General features: G+C 37.9%; 1 protein-coding gene across 1 annotated transcript; it reads right to left on the minus strand.

The window, feature by feature from the left end:
* Nucleotides 1-422: 422 nt before the first annotated feature.
* On the minus strand, nt 423-2,381 carry LOC148186382 (uncharacterized). The gene has a single exon (XM_088070056.1). The coding sequence runs from the start codon at nt 2,353-2,355 to the stop codon at nt 1,012-1,014; it is 1,344 nt and encodes a 447-aa protein (XP_087926182.1). The 5' UTR covers nt 2,356-2,381; the 3' UTR covers nt 423-1,011.
* Nucleotides 2,382-17,094: the final 14,713 nt, after the last annotated feature.

Raw genomic sequence — 17,094 nt, forward strand, 5'->3', positions numbered from 1 at the left:
TTCACGTCTTCATAATACGTTCTGGGTATCCAACATTCCAACATTTTCACTTAGAGAGCCCTGAAGAGGTTGAATACAGGAAATAGAAATGAAAAAGCAGCATGGAATAATAAATTATTATTATTATTGTTATTATCATTAAGGTAGAAGACGGTAGAAGGTAGATTTATGAAATTTCATTAATTTATGTATGTTATTATCATTAATAACTAATATACAAAAAAAGCATTGTTGTCCAAGTGTTGTAAATACTGAATGATGATGCAGTAAAATATAGTCAGCAGTCCAGGCGCAGATCAAACTAATAATCTGGTCTAAAATGCAATATACAATACATTTTACACACCAACAGATATGTTGCTTGAAATCATAAAAATCAGAAATCACAATCAAAACAGTAAAAACTGGGGATCGAGTTTTATTTTATGTTTTAGCTTTATTATAGAGAAAGAAGTTGCTTATGATTGATACAGACCAAAGTATAATAACATTCCTAACACTGACTGCATTCAACAATTATAAATGCATAAAAGAAGACCCAAACTCCTTCACATCTAATAAAAAAATCACACGTTTTTTTGTTTAAAATCTAACATCAGTACAATAACACAAGATAAAAATCAGTCCGAAAGCAGTGTTCAAAGATGCATGTTAAAAAATATTAAAAACAATGTGAGAGAACAGAGCAGCCCCCTGCTGTGTGTGAGGGTGCAAGCAGTGATCCCTGGAATCCCTAAGAATAGCCACAACATCATGTGACTTAAAAAACTGAAAAAAATGTTTCCATAACAGTTTTTCAAAATGTGTCTTTTTTGAACTGCCTGTAATACCACTAAATGCGAGTGTTAAAACTTCTTTGTGATAAATGGGAGTTTTTTTCAAAAATGATGTTTCCATTAGGCATATTTTATAGTTACAATTTCATTTTGCACAATTTGAGAGTTAATGGAAACTCGCCAAGTGACAGTGAGGAAATTAACATGTGCATATATATTAACTGTGTGTCAGAGCTCAAAGCTGCTCTTCTCTCCTGGTCCTCCGGTTCGCAACGACTACAACAACACAGAGCATCAGCAGCAGAGCGCTGAGCACTGACCATCTCACTTTGTAGAAGGTGGAGTGGACCCCAAACGGATCTCTGTACTTTAACATAGTTTTGCTTGTTGATGAACACTGACGATCTGGGCCCCAAATTGCACACCAATACTCTCCTGTGTCTTTCAGTGAGACATTAGAAATAACCAAACTCCAATCAGGGGACTTGCTCACTCTGCTCATGCTCTGATCAGACTCTATACCGACAACTCTGCCTTTTGTTCGGTCCGACTTGATGAACCAGATATACCACACAGCCTTTTCCAAATCTTTGCATCTGAGAGTGACTTGTTCTCCCTCTGAGAAGAGCTCCACAGCAGGAGGACCAAATGTAGGACACACAAACAGGTAATATCTTTCCCTGCTGACAGAGGTTTCACAGATATACCACCCTGAGTGATTTAACATCAGTGATGAAAACACCAGAGAGTAGTTTTGGTCAACTAAAAACACAGTGTGGTTTTGTTGTCCGAGGTTGTCGGTCTTCCACTGTGGGGGCCGGTCATCATTGAAGTCAGTGATGGTGCATGGCAACACAGCCGTCTCTCCCACTGAGCCGTAGATTGTTTCATACATCAGGTATAACTCTACAGAGTAACTGCTAACACACTGCTGCTGGTTCATCACCAGACAGGTGAACTCTGTCTTGGCTGTTGTTGTGAAGTTAAATACATAAAGAGCTGATGTGTTTTTCATCAATTGGTATCTTCCTCCAACATCGTCCATCACTGATGTCTCATTGTTCACAAAAACTCTGGTCCAAATTTCTTGTTCGTACCTAAAGTCACGTTTGAGCCACAGGATGTCCTGATTGTCAGCGGCTCCGTAACATGTCAGATCCATCCATTCTCCAGGTGGCACTGGATACAGTCCTTTTTTATCCACTAAGTCACAGATAGTCACAGTACTGTTCCTCTCATGTGTGACTCTACCGTCGGTCCAGCACTCCTCTCGGTACGGGCCGGAGTCTGAGTGGGTCAGGCTGTGGATCTTGTAGGAAGAAATATTGTGCGTGCTGACGACTGATAGTCGTTGTTTTAGGTCTTCAGGTGCTCTTGAGTTGTGGGACCAGAGGTCAGAGGTGTTCCACAGGACGAGCTTCTCCTCACCAACAAATCTGAAGATCAGACAGGAGTCAGCCTCCTTGGGGAGCTCAAAGGTGAAAGAGTCCCATTCCTTCTTGATACTGATAAGTTCTGCTGCATGAATGTGGTTAATGAGAGCAAATAGCAGTAAGCAGAGCTCTGTGCCTGCAGCCATGCTGCTCTGAGGTCTCGTGGTTAGAGTCATTCAAACACTGATAAGTCTCACCGTATAAGCTCTGTGTCAGCCCTCATCAGCAGCTTCTCTTTGTGGTCGGAAGAACGTCACGACTTTATCTCTTCATCATCAGAAACTTGCATGCATGTCTCTCTATCAAGTCATCTCTTTCATTTGAACATGTCTAAAACCACTGATTATTGATTACTGATTACTGAGAAATGTAGAGAAATCACCAGTGAGATGTGACAAAAGTGTGTTTGCATCTACATGTGATGGAGAGAGAGAGAGAGAGAGAGAGAGAGAGAGGGAGAGGATTATACGTTGAGCAGCTTGATTTTGGAGGGTTTAATAAGTCACTTTACTCCCTGCTGGTTGGTTTGGGACAGCACTTAACGTGGTGGACACTCTGTGTGAACATGGAAATGAAATGGTGTAAGGGTGGGTGGGAAAGGCCCATTGTGAACTCCAGTGTCCATTTTGTCTTTGTGTGTTAACAATCACACACTAACACACACACACACACACACACACACACACACGTGCGCGTGCTCTGTGTGTGTCTTCCTCTCTCACACACACATTTATACATCTGCACGCATTTTGCGACAAATCAGGACTTGTGTGTTTTGTTTTGCGTGGCTTTCTTTGTTAATAAATACATTTGGAATTTATTTATTTATTTATTTTGGAACTTGACCTTTATTTAAAAGCACATAGAATACAAAATAGACAAAATATGGGTCACATAGCATTTACTTATATTTACTTATACTTGCTGTACTTTTAATCTTGCACAAATGAGAATCGTCACCAGCCTCTGTGTCAACATAATGGTAGTTTAGGTTGGAGTTCCAGAATTATAGTTTAGTGTATTACATTAGAATAATCTAATCAACTGACTATCATTTATCCCCTTTTGGGAATGGTGCCCCATGAGTTGAATAAATGTAAATATTAATTATTAGTAGTATTTGTAATAGGTATTTTAATACTTTGAACGAAGAGTCTCCCGCATTAGGGGGAGATGAAAAGTGATAAAATACATGAACACAAGTTGCACAACCCTCATCAGCAGCTCTCTCTCTGTGGTCGGAAGAACGTGGCATCTTTATCTCTTCATCATCATCATCGGAAAGTCTGATACGTTCCTCTAACACTGATTATTGAGAGATGTAGAGAAACCACCAGTGAGACGTGACAGAGACAAAATGTGTGTTTGTATCTACATCTGTGATGGAGAAAGATATTAACATTTATTTTATTTTATTTTTACTTAAAATTTAACATCACAGTGGCATTAGAAGAGTATGTTTACACACAAAAACCAGATGAACTGTGTTTAGCAAACACCTGTTCACAGGAGGCTTTAAAAAATAAAAAATAAATAAAGATAAAAAAAACAAACTGAGGGAGTAAAGGTGACGACTTTCCTCTGACAACCATCATAACGGATGTCCTGTTATTTTTATTCTAGTGTATCAGAGACATGTCTGTTTACCATGGTCTGTTGCTGCCTGTGTTGGGTAGAAATGTACAATTTCCCACATGGCTCACATGACTGGACTAACCTTAAATTAACCCTTTAAAACCTGGATCAACAGCCGTTTTCTTGTGTTTTGTTCAGACACCTTCTACAAGCATTTAAACACTTGAAACCTGAGCAAACCAATGAGCATCTTGGCAAGAAATGCCACGCACATTGTCAGAAATAATTAAAAGGTGACAAGAAAAATTATGTAAAAAAATTATTTGAACATGACCACCATGAGGGAAAAAATTCCAAAAAATGGCATTTATGATTATTATAATTACTTAGTTAAACTTAGGTCATAGAATTTTTATTTTGTTTTCATTTAGCACTTCTTTTTGGGTCATTTACTTTTTTGACTTGGATAGGTCTTATAACCTACCGGGAACTTTTTATTTTTATTGACAGTTACATGCAACAATGCACGCTCAAGTGTTCCTTGGGGAACTGAGCTACAAAATCATCCTCTTCATGTTATTTTTGACACCAAAGGTAAAAACAATGGCATTGTCTCTGACTTATATAAATTTATAGTTAAAGTTTCATACAAACCTCTATCACTTAACAGACTCTGGAAGAGGGATATCAACATCTCCTCGGATCTAGATTGGCACATATGGTCAACTGTATCCTTGTCTTCCAGGAAATATTGATCATCAAATGATACACTATAAATTTATTCACAGATCTTACCTTACAACTCCTTGGAGATTACAACTAATGAAACTCAGAGATAATCCATTTTGTAATTTTTGTCTAGACAATACTATTGCTACTTTCCATCATTTGGTTTGGCAGTGTCTGGAGGTTAACAGATTTTGGAACAATGTCTCGAGTATCATGTTGAATGTAATTGGAAGGGCCATCCCTCACTCACAATGTCTGCTCTTACTTAATGATACTTCATCTTTAAAACTAACTGTAAACAATAAGCGTCTGTTGTTGGCTGGTCTTACAGCCGCTAAAAGAATGATAGCTTGTCGTCAGAAACCACCACATCTACTGTCGGTGAAGGAATGGCTTTTTGTTTACTGGGATATTGTCCAGTTGGAGCTTTCTACAGCTCGTTTTACATTATGCTAAACCATCAAATATTATTTGCTGGTCAAAGTTGTAAATATGTTGTAAATACTTATGGTCCATCTCGTCTATGGTCTGCATTTACTTTGTTTAGTATTATGTTTTGAATACTATGTTCATATAGCATAGGTGCATATTACATGTACACCCTCTTGGTTACTTCACTGGTATACATATGCCTTATGTATATGCTATGCTATCTCTGTGGATGTCATCATGATGGAGGAGATTGAAGCTGTTCAGTCTCTTTTTTTCTTAATGCATCTGAGAAATGTTTGTTTTGGTGAATGTGAGGGTCATGGGATTCCTGGAGAGTGTGTTTTTGTGTGTGTGTGTGTGTGTGTGTGTGTGTGTGTTTTTCTGTTTCGTTAATATATGGTTCTCTGCCTTGGTCCCATCTTGTTGGGGTGTAGGGAGTGGGGATGGAGAAGGTTGGTGGACATGGGAGGGTGTGGGGAGGCTTTTTCTGAGTATGTATCCCAAAATATAATCCTATGTGAACAAAGTCAATGGCCATGATGTACGTGTTATTGTTTTTTGTTTTTTTATGTTTATTATATTTTAGGGGGAATTTTGTTATAGAAAATTGTTTTTTAAAGATCGACTTTGTGTGTTGTTTATGAAAAATAATGATTTGCATTATCCCAACTTTGATAATTAGGCATTCAGCATTTGCTTGCTGGAGGATACATTGCCCAGATGAGGTTATAAAATCAACAATAATCAATCACAGATATACTGATGTTTTTTTGGTCCTTTCTCTGCAGATAATCAGGAATATAAAGGTGTGAAGCATTGGTTGTTATTTATTTTTTATTCCTATTGTTTTCTGACCTTATGATTTATCAGATTTTGAGGCTGCTACATCAATTTGCGTCACTGCACCAGATAAATACTCCACTTCACTAACTATTTATGATAGTGTAGGCACACTATATTTTGAGGATGATGGTATTAAAACAGGAACTAAATGCTTTGTTCATAAATTTTGAAAGTTTTTTTTTTTTTAGATTAGATTTGTGTCAAGTGTTTAATTGTTTAAGTTTTTGTTCAGGTTTTTATGCAAAACATAAGAGACAGTAGCAAATAAATTGCTAATAAAATGTTTTAGAAGTTGGCACATGAACTATTGAATAATAAAAAGGAAAGTTTAAAATTTATACCATAAATGGGCAATGTGTCTCGGGAGATACAAACTGTAGTTAAGAAACTAAAGATCATATTTTGAAAAACATTAAAAATAAAAATAAATAAATAATGAGATCCTGTTATTTTAGCCTAAATACACTAGACAATAGAACTTAACTAATTTTCTAAAATATTTACATGTGCCTGACCATTATGAACTCAATATAATTTTTAGTGAAGATAAATCAACCATTTCATAAAATGTACACAATTTACAGTGCAGAACGCTAAAAACAAGCTAATTTTTACCTATCAATCCTTGTGCAATCATGTGAGCTGACTAAAGCTCAATCAATGTGCAGCACCTTCTTTTCCACATAATGGCCCAATAGCTGTATTATTACTGGTTAATATCAAGTGCATTGACATTCTTGTGAGCCACAATGGATTATTTTGTGTTTTTTCAAGCTGCAAACTAACAAACTGTCTACCTTATTCAATAGTTACAGGCTAATGCAAATGAGAGAAAACCCATGAGAGGATACCTCTCAAGGGAAACTACATTTTAAATAATATATGCATGATAAATACCCATAATAGAGAATAATGCACTTGTAGGGTGTTAGTATATCTTTTTAAAAGATAAAAAACATCAAAATGTACATATACACAAATTTATTTAAACTTTTTTTCTTTGCTTTTATTTCATTTATTATTTTTGGTGTTCGCCATCTAAGCTTATTTTATGTATGATGTGTTCTCTATAGTTATTTAGGTGGAGGCTCCAAATAAGCCTAAGGGGTTTTCTCTCTTTCCCTGCACTGCGTGTCTTTGTGTTATTTTTTATTAATAGTGCAAAAAATGTAATGAAAAAATATTGCTGTATGTTGAAGCCTCCATCAAAGAACTTTTCAAAATTTGAGAGCTTTCACACACATTTTCAGCTAGTTATGGGCGCAAAAAGAGATAGTGTTACAACCATAACCATAACCATAACCTGTGGGCATTATGACCGCCTGTTGCCGAAATAAGTAAGAATAATTATTCATAATGGAATAATCATTTTCTTTGCCTTTTGTGCAATTTGTATAAATAACATTTTAAATGAAAATATGGACATTTATAGGAAAAGTCAGGGACCAGCAGAGCTGTAATTTTTAATTTGAACAAATTTTTATGACATATAAATGTGAAAATGGTTAAAATGACCTTCATTGGACTGATGTTTTTAATTATTTTTTATAAATTTTATGGCAAAGCGAGCCATTGGCCAAACTGGCTTCTTTTTTCTTTTTCTTTTTATAGCGGGAAAAAGGATGATGAGCAACGAAGGAAGAAATGGCCCGAAAATAAGCAAGAAATGAGTACAAAGTACAAGAAAACTACCTGAAATTTAGTTTTAAAAATTATAATAATTTTGTAACATAACTTTAAATGTAAATTTAAACCTCTGGATTTAAAACTCAAACTCAATTGAAAAACTCACTGTCAAAAGTCAGTGAGTAACTTGCTAGGAAATGTTTCTCAAACTACAAGCAATTAGTAGTTTTAGAAATAAATTAATAAATTAAATTTAAAAAAAAAGCTTTGGAGATTGTCTAGGGAAAAAAGAAAAAAATCTAGAGAAAAACTATATTCCTAATTTCAAAAATTGCATATTTAGAATTAGGTTAAACAATTATATTATTATTATTATTATTATTATTATTAGTAGTGGTAGTAGTAGTAGTAGTAGTAGTAGTAGTAGTATTAATTGGATCAGGGAGAATATACAGAATAACATTAGTCTAAGAAGAGAAAAGATGCTTTGTACCCGATTTAGCTTACTAGCTAATTTCCATCTGTAGTCCCTGGGCATGATAAGGACTGAGGTTTTTTTTTTGGCATCATGGCCATTCCAGTGTTTACAGCATAAGTTATTGCAAGTAATGTGTCTGATGTTGTGCTTTGAGATGGTCTAATGTCCGACCTCTGAGGTTGTAATATAGTATTCATCACCAGCAATGATCATAGCTGTAAATTCACCAAGCTTCCTAAGATATTTGCTAAGCAGGACAGTTGGACAATAATTATTTAGGTCACTGGGATCACTACCTTTGTGTTGCGGGATAATGTAGCCAGCCTTGCAAACATCTGGGACTCTACCAGATATGCCGAATATCTGCTTTGTTATAAATGCTTTTCATATCTGTCTGCTCTCCAAACAGTCTCTGTATTCATCAAAGCATGCTCAAACTACTGGGGACAGCTTGTGGGGATTTTCAATCAGTTATTGTTCCAAAAGCAGTGTTTATTATTGTTATTCCCCTCTGACTCTTCCTTTATAGAAATCAATTCAGTGTCACTAGATTCTGTGTTGCGATTGCACATGCAGGCAGACGCCTTCCACTGTTGTTTTTATTCATTTATATATTTATTTCTTATTTATGCATCCATCCTTTTCCCCATGAGTGGCCGCAGCCCACTCATCCTCCTCCTCCTCCTCCTGCTAGAAGACACCATTAGCTGTGTTCCTCTTGTGTGCGGGGCGTGATGAAGTTAGGTGAGGATCATAAATGCGATCATGTCAGTTTCACTCCAGCGTGATGATGATGGGCCTGAGTGCACACACATCACACCCAGATGCAAAGGGGTGAGCAGAGATGGAGTAAATGAGGGAGAATGCACAGAGGCTGAATAAAATATTAGGAGCACTACATGAAAAAGGACTTTGAAGTGAATAAATACCAAATACAAAGGCAGGCGGTCAGTGATATGAATGTTAATTAGTAGCATATTGACTAATAAAAAGTTCCAACAAATGTTGCTTTAATGCAACTTTTCAACCATAACATGAGTTGACAGAGAGGCCCTAAAGCAGAGGGATTCATTTACAATTTAAAGAGGTACTGTTACTTTAATTTGCTCCCAGCAAAGGTCAAAATTGTGTCCTATAGTCTTCCTCTATCAAATAAAATAAGCAACAAACAGTTCCATATCATGATATTTATTGCAATCAATAAATATCATGATATGGAACTGTTTGTCTAGACAATACTATTGCTACTTTCCATCATTAAGACATTAACCCTTTCAATCATGGAGCCACATCACTTGAGCAGCACCTCTCTTGGTGCATTTCAATTTATCATGCCAATCTTGGTATTATGAATTTAAATTTATGAAATTTTACTGATCCAAATTGTCAGGATGAGGGGAACAGGTGCATCCAAAGGCAGGACACAGAATCAGAGTGATGGACTGATGAAGAATAGTTTATTCACTGGTTCTAGGGAATGAGGATGGACAAGGAAGAGAGTCCGGCTAGTGAAGACAGAGGGTGAAGAGGAGAGCTGGCAGGGAGAATTTAGGCAAAGCAGGAGAGATGGCTGGGGCTGAGTTTGGCACAACAGCAGGCAAGTAGGCAGGAAGGAGCTAATCCTGTGGCACAGAGAGAGGGGTTGCATTAAAACTAACACATAAGTAGAAATTTGATTAACCGATTCATGGGGCCCGAGACCTAACTACTACTGCAGCTCAGTAATGATGTGGAATGGAGTGGCACAAGAGCCGAGGCTGATAAGCTGGAGAGGTGATGAGCTGATAGTTACCAGGTGTGTGCTGAGCAGTGAGCGGCAGAGGTGATGAGCTGATTGATGGCAGGTGTGCAGGTGGCCTGGGCCCAGGTTGATGGCAAGACAGGAAAACCAAAGATTTGGAAGATGAATACAGAACACTTATTAAAACCAGGCAAAGACAGAAGCACGGCAGTGACCATGACACAATAACGCAGAGAACTACTGTTTACTTCTCTGATTCTATATCCTCCTCTGGCATCCAACCATCCATGGTGGGTAGGCTTCTGAGCAACGGCAAAGAGTTTTCACACTCTGCTCCATCTCAGTGGAACATCTAAGGTGTAACTGTAAAGCAATATTTAACCCTCTAAATCAGGGATACTCAAACTGCATTGCTTGAGGGCCACTTTTGGGAAATGAAAGGAGTCCAGGGGCCTGTCACAGCAGCTCTATACATGTTTGCAGGATTTTAGCCATTTCTCAGATTTAAGGACATTTCTAGGATTTTCGGACACTTAAGGATGTTTTTAGGATTTAAGGATATTCCTTGGATTTCAGGACGTTTCTTAGATTTCTAGGACACTTCCAGGATTTTAGGACATTTTAGGGATGTTCGGAAATTATGGGCTTAGCTTGAACCTCAACCACAACCTTTCGTTGCCTTTTTATACACTCTGCACCTCAATTATACTCAAAGTACAAAAAGTACCATGTGAATCATTTTATTTTGTAATGAATTATAAAGTATTTAGAGGGGTCATCCCTCAGGCCGTAAATTAAGTATTACTGGTCTAAATGGTCAGTTGTATATCAGTTTGTCACCCTTTGCTTTTCCTGCATGCCTCCACAATGTACGAAGAATCCAACGAGTCGTGTTCAGTTGAAGTCATAGGTGACGATGTTTAGCACACAAAACATCCATTTACAAACTGAAAGTGATTCTTATCTTCAAAGCCTGACTCGACCAACATAAACAATAATTTTACCTCTATCATATTTTTGGCATGTAAATGTCATCATGAATAAAAATAACAATTGTATGAATGTTTTTATCCATGGTATTGGTTTGGTATTTTGAAAGACCTCAGAGTCCCTCCCTGTCTGCATGCAGGCATGTGAAGAGGCTCCATTGTATCTGAAGGTGAAGCTACTATAGGATGAAGACCTTGTGCAGTAAATGTTCAGGCTCTAATGGTAAGCAGAATGGATCAGGGGTTACACAACAATAGTTTGAATCCTCCAAGATAATTGTGATTTTATGTGATTCTGTATGACCTGTGAGATACCCTGTACAAGGCTGAGCAAGTAGGTTGTTTTTAGTATGGGTGTGTCCATGAATACATGCTGTACATCTCTTTTACGTCGGATTTGTATTTAATATGTATTCAAGTAAGATCAGCTGAAGCTTGTCAATTGTATTCTATCATTAATCGAAAAGAAGACTGACCAAGAGTTTTTTTCCATTAACCTCACTGAACGTAGGAGCTGCTGGTCTATGACCTCATATCATCAAGAAAGTTCTTTTTGGGATTCTTCTCTCACTGTGATGGAATGCAAGAAAAAATAAGCCTTATTTACAAATTCGGCAAAATGTGGGGTCAGTAATTGATGCAGAAATGATCATTTGGGGATGATGTACTCCTTTATAGCTTAGTAACCTAACTCTTTCCCATATGTGTGATGGTCAGCAAAAGAAACAGTAAGGGTATTTTCTAGTTTACTTTTCTGTCTCTAATGTCCTTAAACCAAACTAAAGTGTAAAGATGTCAGTGAGACAGGGTGTTGCTGAGAAAAGCCAGGTTTTATACGGGGTGATGCAACAGCCGAAAGAAATTACACCTGGTTACAATCCTCTGTTTAAACTGTTCCACAATAGTCCTACATCTGCAAGTTACCACGTATAATTTACTTAATTCATGTTTGGCAACACAAGCCTACTCCTGTATGGACCTCAAAAAAGCATCTTGATATGTTTGTTCCTCGAATCAGCTAAAACATTTTATCAGATGGTGTAAAGAACAAAAGAGAAAGGAAGACAATGCACCAAATGCTTGTCATTTTTTTCCCATAAACTCCTTCCTTCAGTGAGTTTTCAGGCTGAAAGTTTTGTGTGTAGGCTGCAGCAGACGGAGTGCAGTCCGCATGACTGACAGGTCTCTGTGGTGCTGAGCTCTCTGGAGGAGGCTGTCCCTCCCCAGGTATCCCAGTGAGATGTGGGTGGTGCATCTGACAGCCACTGATGGGAAAATTCTTACCTCAAGTGCCCCAGCACTGGCTGGCGTTTTCAACAGTGAAAAGAAATGATATGACAGAGAAAATCTTATGCGTGCATGTCTTCTGTTTTCAAGTATGGGGCTGTTGCAAGAGTAAAATAACCCACCATAAATGTCTGTTTTGCTCCAAATGTGCAGGTTGAAAAGGTCTGTTTCAGTCTTGATTGCCTGGGTGCAGTGTCACACTTTATCGAGTAGCTGTTCTTCTGTCTCCTTGAATCAACATAATGTGTTCGAGGTGTGGTGGTACAATGTGTGATGTTTAGTGTGCTCAACCATAATGTACGTATTTATCTCAAAGACATGTAAAATGACGGCAACCTGTTAAAATTGGTAATTGGTAGCACAAATTCAGATGTTAATAAAAAAAGAATGGAAGAAGCTTTGATATAATGTGTGTGTGTGTGTGTAACAGAAGATCTGCTCTTTATTCTGATGTATTCGTGATATATATAAAGAACAAAATAATCTGGGGATCTCAAAAGATTAGTGAATATGACCAAAAATGCTGGTGCTGGCTGGCAACTTAATAATAACACACTGCTGGGGAAAGTGTCACCTTAAAGCACTCAGATCCATTTCTTAGTTATGTCATGGTAGTAATTAATGTCACTTATGACTGTATTTATGTCACTTAATGATGTACTTGCATCCCATATGTAATAAGCATAGTTTTTTGATTAAAAACACAATCTTTTCTAAGCCTAACAAAGTAGTTTTCGTGCCTCAACCCAACCGTACTCCCACCACATAATTGTCTCCTTGAGCAACCTTCTTTAGAAAACAAATATTTGATTGAATTTTATGAAAAAGTCATAGAAAAAAAGTGAAAAATAGCCTTTAGGATTTCTTTTTGTGAAAAAAATATTCCCTTTTCACAATGGAAATGATCCAAATGACACATTCTCTGCACACAGATAAACTTTCTTTGATGTACTAAGCTAATGAACTTGTGATATACATTACACAGCAGCACCAGGAGCCCTCCTGTCTAATGTGCCCCTCCTCTGAATCAGGTCACTCAGATCAGTGGGCAAGTGATTAATCAAACGCTGCCATACATGCATGAAGCCGCTGTCATTAGCTTTTGGCACTCAGGCTCTCCACTAGGAAAAAAAACACACGCACACACACACACACACACACACACACACACACTCTAAAAATATCTTTATAATATTACATCGTTTTAGTGATTTTATTCTCGCCAAGAGAAGGAGACATGTTTTTCTAAACATGACAGGGAAAAGATTATTGTGAACAACAAAGGATTGCATGTAGCTGTCAATTTGCACTTCAAAAACAAAGGGGCTGTGGGGTCAATATTGTTCAGAACACAGTATGAGATGTTCACTGCTGCCTATTGGAGCTCTTTGAATATGTCACGTAGATTGTGGCAGTGAGAGGAATTGAACAATTTTTTGCCAATCAAAGCTGATTTCTGAAGTATTTTGAACCCTGGATTGTTTACATGCCTGTATGAGGCAGCAGATATCTTCGTCCTTGCCTTTGCTGGCATATTGCTGCGTTTATTGACGTATTGCTGCAACCTGTAGATCAGTAGGATAGTGTAAACCATTGGCAGGAACTTTTATTGTGTACACCTTGTGCTCGTGCATAAGACAAACTAAACCATTTGATAAAAACATTTACTCCATAGCACTACCAGGGGTCAAAACCTCCACAGGATACCTCTAATATTTAGAATGGGTGCAGTGTGAAAAGAAGCCACACTAAGATGCATTGCGCTAGGCGAGACCGCTACAAAAATGTCATAAAAACACATCTGGAAAAACAGCTGGTAGCACCTGTGTAGCAGGGCTGTGTGCACGAGGCCAAAAGTGACACTGACAAGTGGTGTGACTCCTTGCCTTGAGTAGAAAAGTTATGTGTAGCGTAACAGCAAGAGAGGGGCACCCGACAGGCGTGCTGTACCATAGGGAAACAATGGTTTTGATGTTTCTTAAGCGATGCGTCTTCGTTTGGTTGGCACCTTAAGTAAACCAGCTAAAGTGATTTGTAAATGGATCTGTTCTGGCATTCTAATAGTGCACGGTCACTTCATGAATATGAGATGTAAATTGAGAGTCTGCTCACATTTCGAACTCTTAAAATAATGCTTTCAGCGTAAGTGCACAATGCCAAAAGGCACCTTTTGTATGAAACACAGCTGGACAGTATCAGCTGAGAACCTGCCGGACAGAACCAGTGTTATCATACGCTGGTAGACAACCGGACGGCACCTGCCGCATCCACATGGTACACATATAGGCAGCGCCACTTGAGATAATGGCCAGACAGAACCTGCTGTATGCACATGAAATGCGCAGAAAAAGAGAGGAAGTGTGTGCTTTACAGTCAAAAAAAACTGTTGTGATGGTAGGAGTGTAAGGTGCTGTCCTGTTCATGCTGTGGATCACTGCTATACACTGTGCAGGGGCAGCTGCAGAGTGGAGTCACTGTCTGTGTCTGTGGAGCAACGGATGCTTGGGAGATCGGGATGCTTGGACAGTTAAATCATTCCACATCCAGAAACCATGGATTACCAGAACCATCTGTAAACAATTATAAAGAAGCAACCATAACAATGCAGTCCAACGATATGAAAGACAAAAATATTGTGTATTTTTTTTGGCGCAGACAGATGACTACTCACACACAGCTGACAGAAGCCGCGGTGATTGTAGTCAGTCAATTTAAATAACAGTCTACAATGTATGTAGTTAAAACCACGAGGCAAAGTAACAACCTCCATCTCCCCCGAGTTGGACAAATACAGCTTTGTTGTTGCTTCAAGGTAACAGACTGTGATAATGTAAAGATCTGCTGCATTTTAAATCAAATGTCACGCTATGGACTGCAACAGGATATATGACCAAGATAACCAAAGGTCAAGCTGCAATGTTATGTCAAATTGTTATGTCCCAGTGGCACAAACGTCAACACCATGCAACAGCTTGTGCTTTGTTGCAATATGCACTGTAAATGAGAAGAATATGCACTGAGGAGCACAGATGTTGTCTCCTAAAATATATATACATTAGTAGGCATAATGCAAAGGCTGACTCCATGTACGTACTTGAGATCTTACACCCTGTTCTCATTCCGAACTTGTAAAATAGCATTGCTTTGACATGGCTCTTGGCATATGATAGCAACACTAAAAGTCACCTTATGTGTCCCCATGAAACACTGCTGAACTGTATCAGGTGAGAACACAAAAGCACAGATCTGATTACAGGCTTATTATATGCTTGTGAATGGTCGGATGGCACCTGCTGCATCAATGCAGCAATGTAATATAAGGAGTGCAAGGGTGCCTATAGGATGGTGGGAGCAGTGATGAATGGGTCCTACAAAACCTTCAAACTTCCATGCAGGAGACTGGTGTGCACTTTCTGTGTGAATGTGATGTTTTTTCTTTACATTTTACCATGTGCCTTCTTCCCCTAATCCTAACCACTGGTGAGTTTGTTGCCTAATCTGAATCATCCATGCCAAACATGTGCATTTGTTGACATCCTAGCATTGGTTGTCATGTGCTTTTGTTGCCTAAGCATAACCACGTGCAGCATAATCCCACCATGTGCTTGTTTTGACATCACAATAGCCGCATTTAGGAATGGAGCAGACACAGAAGGAAACCTTCAGAGTAATATATAGACCCAGAAGTCTACAAGGTGGCAACATGTGATGACTTAGGATAAGAATGTGTTGACTTCACCAATAGTTTTGCCTAACACTACTGCCTGTCCCTGCTGTATCAGTACTCAGATCATATATTGTTAGATAGTCGACCTACAGTATGTATAAAAGATAGACACATCAATACAAATCCAGTGCAGCAGCTCTGAAATTAATGTGACATTTTCAGAGCGCATAATATTCAGTTTTCTTTGAGCCCGTCTGAGAATATGTGTTGATTCAACACTGTGGTGATTTCTGATGCCATAGCTTGTTTTTCTCTTATTTTGCACTGTATCACACTGTAGGAATATTCATTGTTATGTAACCAGCGACACAAAATAATATGAATATCTTACAATATAGTAGAACATAATGGAATCTGGTACACAGTCATAGTATTATCCATCTCCTGGGCTTGTGTGCACAGAATCAGAATGTGTCAGCCCTGCACAGATTGGTACTTTGAGCATCCTCGGAGCACAGCCACATCATCTAACTCAACTGTACTGCTTGTGGTGCAGTAAATGCTTTATAGACAAGAGTGTACTTGCTGAGAGTGGATCATGTTGGCTGCTCGCACCTCATAACCTCATGCATGTTGTTACAGAACACTTGTGAGAAAATGAAAAAAGCAAACACTGCTGCAATATGATTCAGTGCTGACAAATATTGAAGTATTGATGCTTCAAGTGAACTATTTTTGTGAAACAGCTGAGTTAGACTCCTGCTGACAAGTAAATTAAGTTTCAGTGTTCTGATCCAGTTTATCACTCGATCAACTTGAATTATTTTACAAATTTCTGTTGCCTGCCAATTCCCATTCAAAGTCAGCGCCTATGTTAGAGGGGTCTACATCCTCTGATACAGGCCACTATATACAGCTATATGACTCGAGGTTCTGTACAAATATGATACAGATGACTTTCTTAATGATTCAGTAAACTGTGATTCAAGGCTGATTTTAACTAGCTGAAGTGTAATATTGATTCAGCTCACATATGTCAGGGTTTGATTTTTCTATAGCCTATTCATAAATAAATGATAGTGTATAAACCCTTTGAAATCGGAGTACACAGATTTTTTTTGTGCTGCACTCAAAAGTATTTCAACCTTTGAATTCTGGCCACATTTGTACACCTTCTTTCAAATACATTGGGTCAAAAGTCAGTGAGTAACTTAATAAGAAATGTTCCTTAAATTGCAGGCAAATAGTCAATTTTATTATTTTTTTTAAACCTAGGGTAAAATATCTAAAGGGAAAAAAAGGAAAAATCTAGGGAACAACTATAATCCTATATCCAATATTATATATCTATTATAAATCCTATATTTTTATCGTTACAGATTTAAATTATGTTACACAATTATAATATATTTTTAGGATTTTTTGTGTTGTTTTATTTTGTGCTTTTTAATAATTTCTTGCAAAATTTTGGGTCATTTCTTCTTTCTTCTTTTCCTCTTGCCTTTTTCCCATGTTTTC

This window comes from Plectropomus leopardus, chromosome 19 (assembly GCF_026936395.1).
Source record: "Plectropomus leopardus strain MGB_pleo_1.0 chromosome 19, ASM2693639v1, whole genome shotgun sequence".
NCBI lineage: Eukaryota > Metazoa > Chordata > Actinopteri > Perciformes > Serranidae > Plectropomus > Plectropomus leopardus.